Genomic DNA, 15,209 nt, shown 5'->3' on the forward strand with positions numbered 1-15,209 from the left:
TGTTGTATACTTTTAATTTTAGGGCTTATTCCCACCTCCCCTATATACCAAATAACTCATTCTTGACTTGACTAGTCCTGAATCAACTCCATGACCCAAACATTAGTTTATAACCGCTGATGTATCTTGGTTTATTAGCTGTAGGGAAACATATTTCCCAACCCTTAGATTTATGGCAGTATACAACTGTATATGCCTTTGTTCAACATAAACATAAATGTTTACTGTATTAAAAGTGTGTTGTACATTTTCTTTGTAATGAATGTAAAAGGTCAATATTGTCTTCTTTGTCATTGTTTTGTTTTTATCCTTTCTACTGCCCTCTCCTTCCCGGTATAATTAAGAAAATGTAACTCTGTATATTAGAAGAGATAATTAGATCTGTTTTTACACCCCTACCTTCCCCATCTACTGCCCTATGCTCAGGCTTCCTAATAAACCCAGAGTTTGTTATATACTGGGTGTTTGTCTGTGAACTACTAAGTTGTTTAAGTGCTCTTCCTCCTACTGCAGAATCAGGAAGTTGGAAAGTGAAAGCACTTTATGTTTCTGTTTAATGAAAGAAAAAGTATAGATATTTCTTAATTAAAACAAACCTTGTTGCCTGAACTGTGTTACTAAGAAGGGTTAAATATGTTTTTAGCCCCAAAAGCTTTGATTTGCCTGTCTTACACAAGCTTGTGTTCCTGTCTCTCTAAGGCTTCTTGTCATCCAGGGACACTGACCTAGTCGTTGATCATTTGACAAGACTCATCTTACAGGAAAGCGACAGTGAAAGCTGGTATTTCTTTTCTTTATTATGGGATAAGGGGGATATATTATAAGTTTACATCAGATTTTTATCTGTGCATCTCTCTTTGAATGTTCATTAAGACTTGAAACTTCTGAGATGAGAGGGTGATGAGATGTATGGATAACTTTTCTCCCTGTACTTCAGTGCAGTTGAAAATGTACTTGTTTACCTTTTTTTCAAATATCTTTGCAGTATGGCAGCAGTTGAGGCCTCGGGAACCCTGGCTAAAGTTCACCCCTCTGCATTCATCAGTAGGATGCTGCCACAACTCTGTGCAAACTTGCAAACAGGTAAATAATGTATTTATCTTTGTTCCTTTAAGGGTAGACCATATAGGCAGCAAAGTCATTTCCGTTTATTTTTATGAAAGTGAACGCATGCACCATTGTAACCAGCAGCCATATGTGTTATTCAATGCTAATCCCTTTTATTTTTCATTTTAGAGCCAAATGATATTAATCTGAATGAAAGCAGAGTGGTCTCTGAGCATTCCGTAAGGCGGCATTGTCTAGAGGCATTAGCTGCTGTGTGCACACATCAGAGTATTCTTAAAGAAACTGTTCCTATCCTACTGGACTATATAAGGACAGCGCCCAATGGTATGTGAGTGCTGGGCCCCAGGCTTTGCAAGGACTTAAACAATCTGATGTATTTCTTCTGCACAGTTACATCTCTCACAATATACACATATATAACTTTAGGTAATGACGCCATGTTAACACAGATAAGAAAAATGTTGGGGTTTCCACTCTGCTTGAAATTTATATGTTTATATCTTGTTTTTCTGTCAAGGAGAAGGGGAGACAAATGCTGAAAATGTGGTGTCTGTATGTAAGAGCCTATATCGTGTTGCTGTACAATGCCAAGAAGACTCTGAGTCTCTACAGTTTTACCATCAAACTGTGTTACCCTGCCTACTGTCTTTAACTGTACAAGCTGCAACACAAGGTACGTTGTGGGTGTGAAATACCACAAAAGGCTAATAATAATTAACATACTACTTTCAATGCCCTCTACGTGTAGTAATGTTTTATGTGAAATAATTCTCGTGTTTATTTCTGTTCCATGCTCTAATACTAAGACAACCCCCAATCCTTGTTAGTTGTAATCAATATGACTTTAAACAATACTCATTTATGCCCTGAGATAGAAAGCCTCACAAACTGCAAGTATTATTTATACCCATGATACTTTACTATGAGGCTTTTCAGGAAACATGCAGAAATGTGCAAGTATTTAGACTAAGTGACAGTTGCTGGCCATTTTAAAGACAAAATATTATCCTTGTAAGGGATCCTTGTGTTCTGAATTTTCACAGATAAGGATCAGTCAGCCAAGGTGACGTGTTTTACAAGGCAATCACATTTCAAGCCTATGTGAAATTCATACAACTTGTTGTCTTCACACATTTTCACCCACAAGAAAATGCTGTCTGATCAATAAACATGTTATGCGCTCAATAGATAAGCTTTTCCTCCTGAGGAAGCCCTATTGAGCGTGAAGGGGCTTTTCAAATGTCGATGAGTCTTTTATTCATTTACTTTGATGTGAGCGCATTTTTAAACTTTTAAATAAACACGTTTATAGTATCATACTTGGAACGCTCCTCTTTTGCTGTTTTTAGGGTCCGAATTACCCTAGCAACCAATATAAGAGCCTGGAATATGAATAGGAGAGGGCCAGAGTGAAAGATGAGCAATAAAAAGCAGCAATAACAATAAATGTGTAGCTTTACAAAGCATTTGTTTTTAAATGAGGTCGGTGACCCCCTCCTGACCCTTTCAAAGCTGAAAAGATTCAGAAGAAAAAGGCAAATAATTCAGAAACTATAAAAGATAAATAATGAAGGCCAATTATATAATGTACTCAAAGTTAACTCAAAGGCAAACTATAGTATTTATGCCTTCAGATTGTTTATATTTCTTTTCCTTATCATGTCTTTTGGTTTTCACAGACAGCGAAACATCCTCCCATGTTCTGCTAAAGGATGACATTCTCACTGCAATGGTGCCAGTTATTAGTGCAGCCTGCACCCATCTCAAGCCCGAGTGAGTATGCTAGAAGCTGATATAATACATTAGGAACATATATATATCCCCGGCTAATCTGATATGCTCTAGACCTGTTCACCCTACCAGTGTGACGTCCACTACTTATTGTTCGCTCATTATTTTTCTTTGCCAGGTTAGCCTCAAAAAGCGTCTCCCAGATTGTGGGTTTATTTCTTGATGGGGACGTTTCTCTGCTGCCTGAAAACAATTTTTCAAGCAAATTCCAACCCTTCCAGGTAAGATATATATTTACCTGTATATTTACATGTGAAAGGAATTGTAAACTCAGAAATAAGAATTTGCAGAATGAAAGCAAAGGCAATTTAAATTAGCTTTCCAATATACATTAACTGGACCTTTTGTAAGGTTATTTGTTAACATGATGACTATTGATAACCATTTCTATCTGCACTTTTGCTATTTTCTTGCACTGATGGTTCTGACTACATGTATCTTTAAAACCATGTTGCGGTAGTCCACTTTGTTATCCACCATTCCTAATGTAATGTAATTGTACCTGTATTGCTAGCTGCTGTGCTGCAGTTTTCGATACAAAGTGGTGGGTTGTAAATGGTGTCAGTAATACATTTGAGTGTACTGGCTGAGCTCCTGTAGTTATTCTTTAACAACACATTAAAATAAAGAAACATATTTGTACCCTGAAAATACTAGTGAGCCCCCTTTTTGACTTGGCATGATTCTGTTCATGGCTGGTGAATATTTGTATCTGTATTATTGTGTCCTGGTCAACCATAAGCAGTAATGCTATATCTGTAGTACACTAAATATGATGAGAATAGAGCTTTAGCAATGACCATGTAATTAACCAAGTCTGTATTTTGCAGGTAAATGGTCCCACAGAGCTGCAGAACCGCTTAGTGTCATTGTTAATGGCATTTGTTTGCTCCTTGCCAAGGAATGTGAGTATGAAACAAAAAAGCCTTAATTACAATTTGCTGGATTCTGGGCATACCCTGCAGGCTAATTTGCAGAATATACTCCCATTATGAATGGAAAATGCAGGAATGATAAAGGGAAAATAAACTCTCTAAACAGAGTTATTCATCCTTCTGCTCTTTTTTGCAATGCAGCTTTATAACTTTTTAATGGTGTAATTATATTTTATTTAGTTATTTTTATTTGCATTGTATCAGACCTGCAAAACTTGTTGCAGTTAATAGGTTAACAGCCCCCCCCCCCCGAAATATTTTGCCTGGAAAACTGTTGGTTATATAGATGAGAAATATTGCAGCCATTGAGGTAATGAAGTTAGACTTTCACAATGCTTAGCAAGTTGGCATTTATACCTTTATACGTAGGCTATTGCCATTAGAGCTGCAGTTGTGTTATGGACTAAAGACATGAAAATGCATTCTAGCTGTTTTAATTTAATGCCATGTTGTGAAATAAAGGGGATAATGGAATTAATGGAACAAATGGGGTAATGTAATAAAATATCTGTAACCCATAGGGTCTATTTGGATATGAGTTTTGAAGTAGCCAACAAGTATGTGCTAACTGCTGGTTACTGGTCTTGTAAGCAATAGCAACCAATCAGGAAAAAGTATATGATCAGTGGATTGGCATGTAAACTGTATGTACGGGTAAATCAGTCTGGGTGTTGACACTTGCATGTAACCCAAGTTTTTCCTAGGACTGTCTCAAGCCTGCTTGCTGGCCTTAATGTTTAATCAATCTGACAGATGTAGCATATTTGATTTGTTGCTATATGTTACTGCAGTGACACATTTTTTTGTCTTGTCACTTTTTTCTGGGGAAAGATGGAGACTGTTTCATAATCTAGTAATGCACTTTACTGCTATGTTTCTTTTAATGAACAAAGGAAACCAATACGTTTGCACAATCGTTCTTTCTATAAAAAAATACAGTTCCTTATAATAAACAAGCCCGTAAACATTATGCATGTCAAAGAACCTCATAGCTATCTTTTGTATGGCCTCACAAATTCTTAATTGTAATATTGTCTACACATTCTACAACCACTTACATGTTTATACCTCATTTTACTGCCAGACTGAAATTCCACATCTGAGACGATTGCTGCAGCATTTGTTATTATTGAGTCTCGCCGGTTGCTCACCATTTGCATATTCCTCTGCCTCAAAGTGCTTTGCTGGTCTAATAAATAAATGTCCCCAAGGTAAGTTCTGGGTTCCTCGTCTTTTATAAACGTTCCTCCTTGTCTTTTCTGAAAACAGAAAGTAGGAACAGCTCCTCCCTGTCATTTCCTAAAAACGGAGAGAAAGAACTGTTCCACCGTGTAATTATTTAATAACTGAGAGTAGGAACAGTTCCTCCCTGTCATTTCCTAAAAGCTGAGAGTAGGAACAGTTCATCCCTGTCATTTCCTAAAAGCTGAAAGTGGGAACAGTTCATCCCTGTCATTTCCCAAAAGCTGAAAGTGGGAACAGTTCATCCCTGTCATTTCCCAAAAGCTGAAAGTGGGAACAGTTCATCCCTGTCATTTCCTAAAAGGTGAAAGTGGGAACAGTTCATCCCTGTCATTTCCTAAAATCTGAAAGTGGGAACAGTTCACCCCTGTCATTTCCTAAACGCTGAAATTGGGAACAGTTCCTCCCTGTCATTTCCTAAAAGCTGAAAGTGGGAACAGTTCCTCCCTGTCATTTCCTAAAAGCTGAGAGTGGGAACAGTTCATCCCTGTCCTTTCCTAAAAGCTGAGAGTGGGAATAGTTCATCCCCGTCATTTCCTGAAAGCTTAGAGTGGGAGCAGTTCATGCCTGTTATTTTCTTGAAAGCTGAGAGTGGGAGAAGTTCTTCACTTCATTTTCTAAAAAGTGAGAGTAGGAACAGTTCTCCCCTGTCATTTATTTGTTCCAACCGAACTTTATGATTAAGAAAATGATGGGTCAAGTCACCTAAGGAGAGAACAGTTGCCTTGTACTGAATTAGGGTAAGATTTATTGGTTAACACTCCACACCTGCATTAGTGCTGCACTGAGCTGGACATTTGTGTTTTTCCCACTAGGGGACCTGCTGGATGATATACTTCAAGTAACCACTCAACGGATAGATGTGGGGCTGGCAGATGAACCCAGCAGGAACCAGGCCATTACTCTTCTAGTCTGGGTAAGAGCAACAGTTAATTGGCTGGACAGATATCTCTAGGACAGTTGCCAAATTTGCAGATGCTTAATTTGAGTGCCCAAATGATGCCATGATAATGGACAGGCTGCCTTAAAGGAGTTGTTCACCGTCCCAAACAATGTTCTTTTTATTATTTTGTTATGAAACTATAATACTTTGCTTTGACAGGGTAGTCAGCCATCTTTTTTTTTTATTCTGATATGATATGGTGGATTAGCATGAAAGAAAATACTTGAGTAAGCTATTCATTTTGAAAACAAATGCTTGCGGCATCTTCTTAAGCAGACATGGGCAACCTAGGCCTGTCAGCATCTCGTCTGAGGGATTGTGAGAAAGAAAATGTTGCAAATACCTGGATTTATGAACTGGGAATAATAATAATACTAAAAATGTGTTGTTGGAGGAAATACCATTGTCATTTTTCTTCATGTAGGTAACCAAAGCCTTGATACTGAGATACCATCCTTTGAGTGGGCAGCTCACTGATAAGGTAAAAACTTGCAGGAAGATGTGAAAATCTCTTTTTCTTATTTCTGCTTATCCATGTCTGTGTTGCCATACTGTTCCTCATCAGAGAATCTAGTTTAAGCTTGTTCATTCTCTAGTAAAATATTGGCCATAGGCTTCACTGTGAAGGAAAATAACCGTTGGCAAGTACTAGTTGTAATAGCATCGGTTTGCTTGACTAATACACTGGCACAGTAGAAACAGGTAAGTGTAGCCGATAGTATCTAGCAAGCTGTTTTCATGAAGGAATGTAAGGGTGGATTCTAGCCCAGTAGATAACCGATCTTTCATTCGGCGGTGTGCCTATGAATTGAATAGCTTTGGTATCCTGAATGGGTTTAACCTCAACCTTACTGCACCTTTAAATTGGATTCTGTGATAATGATTTTCCATGTTTAAAAACTGTATTTCATTATTTCTGCTCTTCTAATGATTGTGGGGTCAGATTTATGATGTTTCCATTAAGACTGTATACAGTGGATACATAGATTCCTTGACTTTTTATCTGGGCTCTGGGCCTGTATCCTCATATTGATAAATTGCATTAATCTCTCGCTTCCTACTTTACTAAAGTTCAAGTCATTTCTTTATGTGCTTTTCCCCAGATGATTGGTTTGCTGTCTGATAAGCAGCTAGGTCCTTCAGTGGCAAACATGTTCTCCTTGCTGGTATCAGACTCACCGGATGTCCTTAACAAAGCCTGCCATGCAGATGTCCGCATCATGTTCCGGCAAAGATTCTTCACAGAGAATGTCCCAAAGCTAGTGCAGGGATTTAACTCTGCAAACGGAGGTAACTTGTTTTGTACTGCTTCACATTAACATAAGCAAAAAGCAATTACTTCCATACCATGAAGATTATTCATTTATCATTGTAACTCTGTTAAATGTGCCTCATATGATTGTGCTCTGCGTAGATCCAATGAATATTACTTGCAGAAGGCATATGTGCTGTGCATGTACTAATGTCCTCCAGAGAGTGGGAGGTGAAAGAAAAGACTAATCAAATCTCTTTCTCCTCCTCATGAAACTCTTTTTTTATTTTCTTTTACCCTACTGAGGCATGACTGGGGTGTTTCAGGGTCATGGTTGTGCATGCACAGGACATTTTTTTCAGGTAAATTTGTAATACCGGCCCTGGCAGGGACCCTAGTGAGGGCCCTAGTAACTTATGAATATGGGTAAACCTAGTGTGTTTGCTTCAGAAACTCAACTATAGTTTATATAAACAAGTTGCTGTGTAGCCATGGGGGGCAGTCCTTCAAGCACAGGATACACAGTAGATAACAGATAAGTACAACTATAGTTTATATAAACAAACTGCTGTGTAGCCATGGGAGCAGCCATTCAAGCACAGGATACACAGTAGATAACAGATAAGTACTACTATAGTTTATATAAACAAACTGCTGTGTAGCCATGGGGGGCAGTCCTTCAAGCACAGGATACACAGTAGATAACTAAGTTCTGAAGAATCCCATTGTATACTAAAGAGCTTATCTGTTATCTGCTGTGTATCCTGTGCCTTTTCTCCTTTTACAGCTTTGAATGGCTGCCCCATGGCTACACAATAGATTGTTTATATAAACTATAATTCTGATTCTGAAGCAAAGACCAGTTTTACCAGTGCAGCACAACAGTATATATTCTTTACTTTAAGACATTTTAATTTTTTGGTGTTACTGTTGCTATAAGTTGTAGTGAAAAGAGCTGAAGTTCTGCATGTTTGAATTCCCAGTTCAGTTTTAAGTGGTACTTAATTGGCAAAGTTCTATTGGGGGTATGTCTGATACTGAAACATTTGTCTACCATTCAATATACATTTTTAATCAAACATCTTTACCTCTTTTCAAATGGTTTGGGACTGCTTGAAGACCACGTGTAATCCTGCAGGAGTCATTTACTGATATCATGATTCTTGAGTTCCACTGTAATATAGATATTTCTCAAGCTGCTGCTTATACTTCCTTTGTTCATAACAATAGTTTCTCTGTCTCATTCTTTTCTGAACAGATGACAAGCCAAACTACTTGAAAGCTCTCTCCCACGTCCTTAACACATTGCCAAAGCAAGTTCTCATGCCTGAGCTTCCATCGGTGAGCACTTTAGATTTCCTTGTGAGGGTGCAATGTCCATCCTTCACCATCTGCCCTTCCAGCCAGTCATCCTTTTGCTTTATCTTTTGGCACAAGCAGGGACAAGAATCTGTGCTCTTCAAGCATATGTGAAAAGAAGACTAAGCACAGGATACAAATAAAGTTCCCTGTACAACAACCATTTTTCCCTTGAAATATAAAATCAGGTTCCTGTTGCACTTGTTTTTCCCTTTCTAACAGGTGTTATTTTCCTTCATCTTTCCCCAAAGTTAATCTGTCATTTCTTATATTAGAATCTTGGAAGAGTAGAATGATGTAGGGTTATTCCTTAGTATGCGTCATTGACCTGTGAGAACATGGAGCTGAGCCTAGTGTATGGCCTCCCCGGGTGAAAATGGCATATTTTATATACTGAATCAGTCTAAAGGTACAGAATCTCTATAGTATAATGATCCAGGCCTTCAAAGTTTACACAGGCGTTTCCCATCTTGAATTTTGTTAAAAGTGTCTGTGACACGCACATGCTAGAGTCCTGCACAGGTTCATTTTTTGGATCCCGTACCCGCAACCTGCAATCCGCAACCTGGACCAGCAACCCGCATTCTTACCCGATTGGACCAGCTACCCGATCCGACCCGCAAATACCTTATCCGCAACCTGGACCCGCTGACCATCAAGAATCCGGAAGTACTGTCATTGTAAACCGGAAGTGACATCATCGGAAGTAGGAGTTATATAAAAAAAAAAGAGTAAAAAACGCTATTGAGAAGACCCGCAGAACCGCCGACCCACGTCTATACCTGCACCCCGAACTTCTACTCGCAACCTGCAGTGTACCGCAGATTTTTGAGGGTAACCTGCGGGTACCCAACCCGCTGCAGGACTCTAGACAGGTGCTCAGAACAAACTGAGCATGTGCTAGACACCAAACTTAGGGGTTGTTGCAAATTATAAAGCATAAAATCATGTGTGCCTGTCATGTAAGCTGATGCTACAGGGCTGACTATTAAATGTCTGCTAATTGTGCTGGTTTGTGAGCTGCCATGTAGCTAATATGAATTATCAGCCTTATATTGTCTGTAGGTCACTAAGCTCAGTAATTGACAGCAACACAGAGCATGTGCAGTGACTCGGCAGAAAAGAAAATGGGGAGCTACTGGGGCATCTGGAGACACAGATCTTTACTTCTAAAGGGCTGTGGTTGCCTTGGGCTGGTACAGAAGCCCAACACATACAGAACAACATTTATACCGTACTTCTTTAGTTAAGCTTTAGTTCTCCTTTAATCACACTAACACATTTTATGTGAGTTGAGTTCAAGTACTTTTAAGACAACAAATATGCCAAGTTTTAGAAAATGGCTTTGAATAATATAAATGGTCTTTGTTTCTTTGTGTTCATACTGACATTTATTCAATCTCTGTCTGCTTTCTAGTTGTTATCCCTGTTGCTTGAGGCCTTATCCTGTGCCGACGAGGTTGTTCAGTTATCAACTCTGACCTGCTTAGAACCTCTGCTGCTAGAGGCGCCCGAGACACTGAACGTTCACATAGATGGTCTTATTTCTAAGCTCCTCCGTCTGACCTCTAGTCCTGCAATGGTATGTATACTGACCCAAATCTGGTACTTTGCACAAAGGACATTAGAGGCTACCTTGCTTTGGAAAGATCAGAAGCTCTGTGGTGCCAAAGGACTAAGTAGCAGTCATCACTCAGGCCTCTCTTCATATCACCAGCCCTCTTAACTTTTTCTTCTGTGCTCAATACTGTAGGTAGTAATAGCTTCCAACCAACTCAACACATCCTATACAGGCTATTTTATTATAGCCCGAAGTCCATAATACATTAGGCTGGACTTGTGACCATAAAAACCCTCTATTTTTGCATGAGCGTGATGCATTCCTGAGTGGGCAAATTCACGTTTATATAATGAAAGTGTTGAGTACTATTTGTTGTAATGATTCTGTGCTTGATGTAATGGGACAGATGTACACCGCTCCAGCTCCTGGGAATGGGAGCAATATATTCCTCATTCCTCAGGCACCCAGCTCAGGTTAACAAAGGCCCATGAATTTACTGTTCGTCTCACAGCTGGAAAGGGAACCTCTGGCAATTAAAGTGCCTTTGGGCAGACATTGTAGAGCAGTTTGTGTTGTGATCTTGTTTCCATTGAGAAAATAAAAGGCCATTTATTTGTTCCCTTTCCTTTTCTAGGCTGTTCGGATTACATCTTTGAAATGTATACGTGCTCTCATCAAGCTCCCTTTGCACATGGTAAGAATGATTCCTCTAGTGCAGTGCTGGCCGACATTATTCTGGCCTACATAGTGGAGGGCTGATAATGGAAGCCAGTGATGACCACTCCCTGTTTTTAAACCGCACTCACTTTAAACCACACCCATGTTACCACAAGACCATGTCCACATTAATGGTGGTAGCACACCAAAAAACCAAATGGTTGGTGCTCACTGCAGGGATATCACTTATCACTCATATGTGAAAAAAGTTGTCATATTAAGACATACCCTTAAATCCATATGCTTCCCCTTGGATAACACAGCACCCCCAGCACATGATTACACGCCTTAGGGGCCCCTAACAATAATTTATTTTCAACAAACCCCCAGAACAAATACCAGGCTTATCCACAGGCAGAGTAGGGCACACGCAGGCAGAGCAGGGCACACGCAGGCAGCATGTGGAAGGCAGAACAGAGCAGGAGACAGGAATCAGGACCAGTCTAATATGTACTACATACAGTGACACAGTGCTGGTGCCCCATTAGCATTTTGTATAGAGTGTGAACAGGTGAACAATGTGGGCAGTTTCAGTCTGGGCCTCAGGTAGAACAGTACAGGCCTTTAGGATATAAACAATAGAGGTGTCACAAGTGTGAACAATGCAGGGGGATCACAGGTGTGAACAATACAGGGGATTAGTCTGAATTTGAGGTTCAAACAATACTGGGGCCATATAATCTCTGTAGTGATACCATTTAAGGTTTACACATGGTAAACAGACACAGCAGGTAGGTGGAGGGCCACACAAGGGGCGGTGGCGGGTCACCAGTTGGACAGCCCTGCTCTAATGTGTCACTGCAGTTCTACTCTGTGCTTAGCGTATATCTGTGATTAGACTTGCAAGTCTGTATATGTCTTATGGATCACAGAGTTGATGTATTTCTTTTGCTAGCTTCTGCCTTATAAGCAACAAGTGATCCGTGCCTTAGCAAAGCCGCTGGATGACAAGAAGAGACTAGTCCGGAAGGAGGCAGTAGAGACTCGCTGCCAGTGGTAGGTTCACAGCGTCTCCTAATTTTGTTCTATTTTGCATATGTTCATGTTGTAAGAATACATTCTATTCTCTTGTTTACATGTTTCAGGAGTTTGTAATTGTGTATGTGTAAAACAGGGCCTCTCACTCACACGCTTGTCATCCCATTGACTGAAACCCCCCAAACTCTGATTTCACCTTCAAATTATATGAAAATCCTAAGGATTCACTTACTTTTGCCACATGCAGACACAGATATGTTTGTTTTTTTTGTTTTTTTTTAAATAAATAAATGACCAAATATAATAATTGTTTTTCAGGTTGTTTTGATTCTTTAGATTCTTAATCTACTTTTACGACTTGTTTGAAAATCAGATGATGTTTTAGGTCACATTCCTATAACAATTTAGAAAATGTTAAAGGGTTCACAGAAGTTCAAGCACCACTGTATATGTAATATAGAATAATACTAAACAAGGACTAGTCCTAATAGGGCTGCATATAACCTAAATCAGGGATCCCCAACCTTTTGAAATCGTGAGAAACTTTCAGAGGTAAAAGGAGGTGAGGAGCAACACTAACATGAAAAATGTTCTTGGGCTGCCAAATAAGGGCTGTGATTGGCCATTTAGTAGCCCCTATGTGGATTGTCAGCCTACAGGAGGCTTTTTTTGGCAGTACACCTGGTTTTTATACAACCAAAACTTGCCTTCTATCTAGGAGTTCAAAAAAAAGCCCCTGCTTTGAGGCCACTGGGAGCAACATCCAAGCAACATGTTACTCACGAGCTACTGGTTGGGGATAACTGACCTAAATTTACACTCCCTAAAGTGGCTAATTAGCTTATTTAATAAAAAGTGTAAAATATGCTGCAAGTCTAATCCCCTGTAGCAAATTTCTTGGTCGCCAGTTTTAAAACAAATACATTGAAGCATGTCAGGTATGTAAGCTCTACAACTCTGGATCAATGCACACTCATATTCATATATTCAGCTATTAGATGTTAATTGGAACAGTGAAATAGCCTAAGGTTGATGGTACACACAGAGCTCTTTGTCACCCTCAGAAAATAACACTTTCCATGTGCCATCACCCTTAAGGTAATGGTGATCCAATTATGACAAAGAAAACCACAGACCCCAAGCATTCCAGACCCCATTCCTGTATTATGGACTAGCCTTTCAGCACATCAAAATGGGAATAGGGTTTAAGCCAAGTTCAATTTGCTCCGCCCATGGAATTTTAAGAGCCAGACTCTTTTATTAAAGGCTAATGGCACATAGGGCTGACGTTGGGCTTTTCCACCCCTGTGTGCCATTAGCTTTAAATCTCAGTATATTTTGTGAATGTAAAATTGATGAGAGTGATATTCTAAGCATTTTTGCAATTTACATTCATTATTATGAATGGTGCTGCCCAGTTCACCCCTAAGTAGGGATGCAACGAATCCAGGATTTGGTTCGGGATTCAGCCTTTTTCAGCAGGATTTGGCCGAATCCTTCTGCCCGGGCCGAACTGAATTTGCATATGCAAATTAGGGGCGGGGAGGGAAATTGATTGACTTTGTCACAAAACAAGGAAGTACATTTTTTTCCCCTTTCTACCCCTAAATTTGCATATGCTAATTAGGATTCGGTTCGGTATTCGGCCGAATCTTTCACAAAGGATTCGGGGGTTCGGCCGAATCCAAAATAGTGGATTTGGTGCATCCCTACCCCTAAGCTTTTTCTTTTACATTTGTGGGGTTTTTTTTATCCCCTTTAGGTTCTTGCTTGGAAGCCCAGGGAGCTGAGACCGCACTGAAGTTTAACTTTGCACGGAGACAATCTCACCAGGATGCCGCTAATTCTTACAACTCGATCAACTCCATGTGACATCTTGTTTTGTCGTCCCTCGAATACGGACAACCCTAAAATAGCGCCAGGACCTGCTGACGCCATTAACTCCCTGCGGGATGGATCACAAAGGTCCGGCAGCTTTATATTGCACATGAATGATATTAGTACAAAATGTACATCAGATAAAGGACTTGGCATGAGGGAGAAGATTACTGATCTATAAAATATATAAGATGTATATTATATAGTTCTGTGAATGAATAGCTATGCCAGTCTTGTGGCCTGGTTTTAAGTTGGACATGAAAGGTCTTTTTTTTTTTTTTTTTTTACTGTGTGAGTAGTAAAGTCAAAGGGATGCTCTCCTGCTGTTGTATAATAAGAACTATATCTAAAAACATGAGGTACATTGCCCTTGAGTCCAGGTAAATACGGATTCTCTTGCCCATTTTAACTTGATGCTGCTATTCAAACCAGATTCGTTCCCTGCCTGAGGATTAACATAGGAAAGCAATTATTCCTTTTACAGTACAGGTATGGGATCTGGAAACCTGTTATCCAGAAAGCTCCAAATTATGGAAAGGCTGTCTCCCATAGACTCCATTATAATCAAATAATCCAAATTTTTAAAAATGATTTCCTTTTTCTCTGTAATAATAAAACAGTACCTTGTACTTGATCCCAACTAAGATATCAATAATCTTTATTGGAAGCAGAACCAGCCTATTGGGTTTATTTAATGTTTACATGATTTTCTAGTAGACTTAAGGTATGAAGATCCAAATTACGGAAAGATCCGTTATCTGGGATAACCCAGGTCCCGAGCATTCTGGATAACGGGTTCCGTACCTGTACTGAGCTAGCTAACAAAGGTATTTTCCATTCTCTAAACCATCAATACTGCAAATGTATACATTAAAACTAGCAAATTTGTCTAATGTGTATTTTGTGTTTACCAGTGTTTTTTTTTTTTTTATATATTTTTTTAAAGAGCACTTTGAGGTGCTTGCTAGAAAAAACAGGAAGGCTAATCATTAAAAAATCGTATTAACCTATTGGGTGTTGATTGAATGTTATTGAGTGAACCCCCCCCCCCCCATCTTGTAGGCACTAATGTAAAATATCTAGAACTGAATAAAAAAAAAAATATTAATCTTTAATAGATGCTCTCTGATCCTTGCCGTGTTTGAAATGAGGGGTGAGACTGATGAAGCACAATAAGAGGGGGATAGCCAATCACAGCCCTGCAGTTGCACAAAGAGAGTTCCAGTTTGGTTCCCTATCAGTACAAAAAAATAGGATGAAGTACTCCAGATAATCTGCTTCATGTAGTGTAAAATGTGCCCTTCCTGCAAGCTGTATATGGGGGTGGTAAGGGTATCTGAAGCAACAGGGGGTAAACTGTCATGGACACCCCCTTGTTATCTTTAGGGGCATCAGTTGTAGCTTCATACCAACTGTATGTTGCATGGCAATCTATGGTATGTGATATTTTAGCGAAAAAAAGAGCTTCTCTTGTCTAAACCAAGT

The 15,209-nt window shown here is 39.4% G+C and overlaps 1 protein-coding gene across 4 annotated transcripts in view; it reads left to right on the top strand.

Moving 5' to 3' along the window:
• Nucleotides 1-14,314, top strand: part of LOC108705258 (MMS19 nucleotide excision repair protein homolog) — a 48,150-nt gene extending 33,836 nt beyond the window's left edge. For 2 of the 4 annotated variants that reach the window (XM_041571047.1, XM_041571045.1), the window contains 16 exons: nt 700-781; nt 986-1,083; nt 1,237-1,392; nt 1,586-1,741; nt 2,748-2,841; nt 2,978-3,080; nt 3,690-3,764; nt 4,879-5,005; nt 5,852-5,952; nt 6,404-6,460; nt 7,083-7,269; nt 8,490-8,572; nt 10,008-10,172; nt 10,786-10,845; nt 11,764-11,864; nt 13,609-14,314. In XM_041571047.1, the coding sequence (XP_041426981.1) occupies nt 700-781; nt 986-1,083; nt 1,237-1,392; nt 1,586-1,741; nt 2,748-2,841; nt 2,978-3,080; nt 3,690-3,764; nt 4,879-5,005; nt 5,852-5,952; nt 6,404-6,460; nt 7,083-7,269; nt 8,490-8,572; nt 10,008-10,172; nt 10,786-10,845; nt 11,764-11,864; nt 13,609-13,636 (1,673 nt within the window). In that variant the 3' untranslated portion in view covers nt 13,637-14,314. The remainder of the gene's footprint in view (nt 1-699; nt 782-985; nt 1,084-1,236; nt 1,393-1,585; nt 1,742-2,747; nt 2,842-2,977; nt 3,081-3,689; nt 3,765-4,878; nt 5,006-5,851; nt 5,953-6,403; nt 6,461-7,082; nt 7,270-8,489; nt 8,573-10,007; nt 10,173-10,785; nt 10,846-11,763; nt 11,865-13,608) is intronic. The other 2 variants (XM_041571046.1, XM_041571048.1) reach the window with 1 other exon arrangement.
• The last annotated feature ends 895 nt before the right edge of the window (nt 14,315-15,209 follow it).

This window comes from Xenopus laevis, chromosome 7S (genome assembly GCF_017654675.1).
Source record: "Xenopus laevis strain J_2021 chromosome 7S, Xenopus_laevis_v10.1, whole genome shotgun sequence".
NCBI classification, from domain to species: domain Eukaryota; kingdom Metazoa; phylum Chordata; class Amphibia; order Anura; family Pipidae; genus Xenopus; species Xenopus laevis.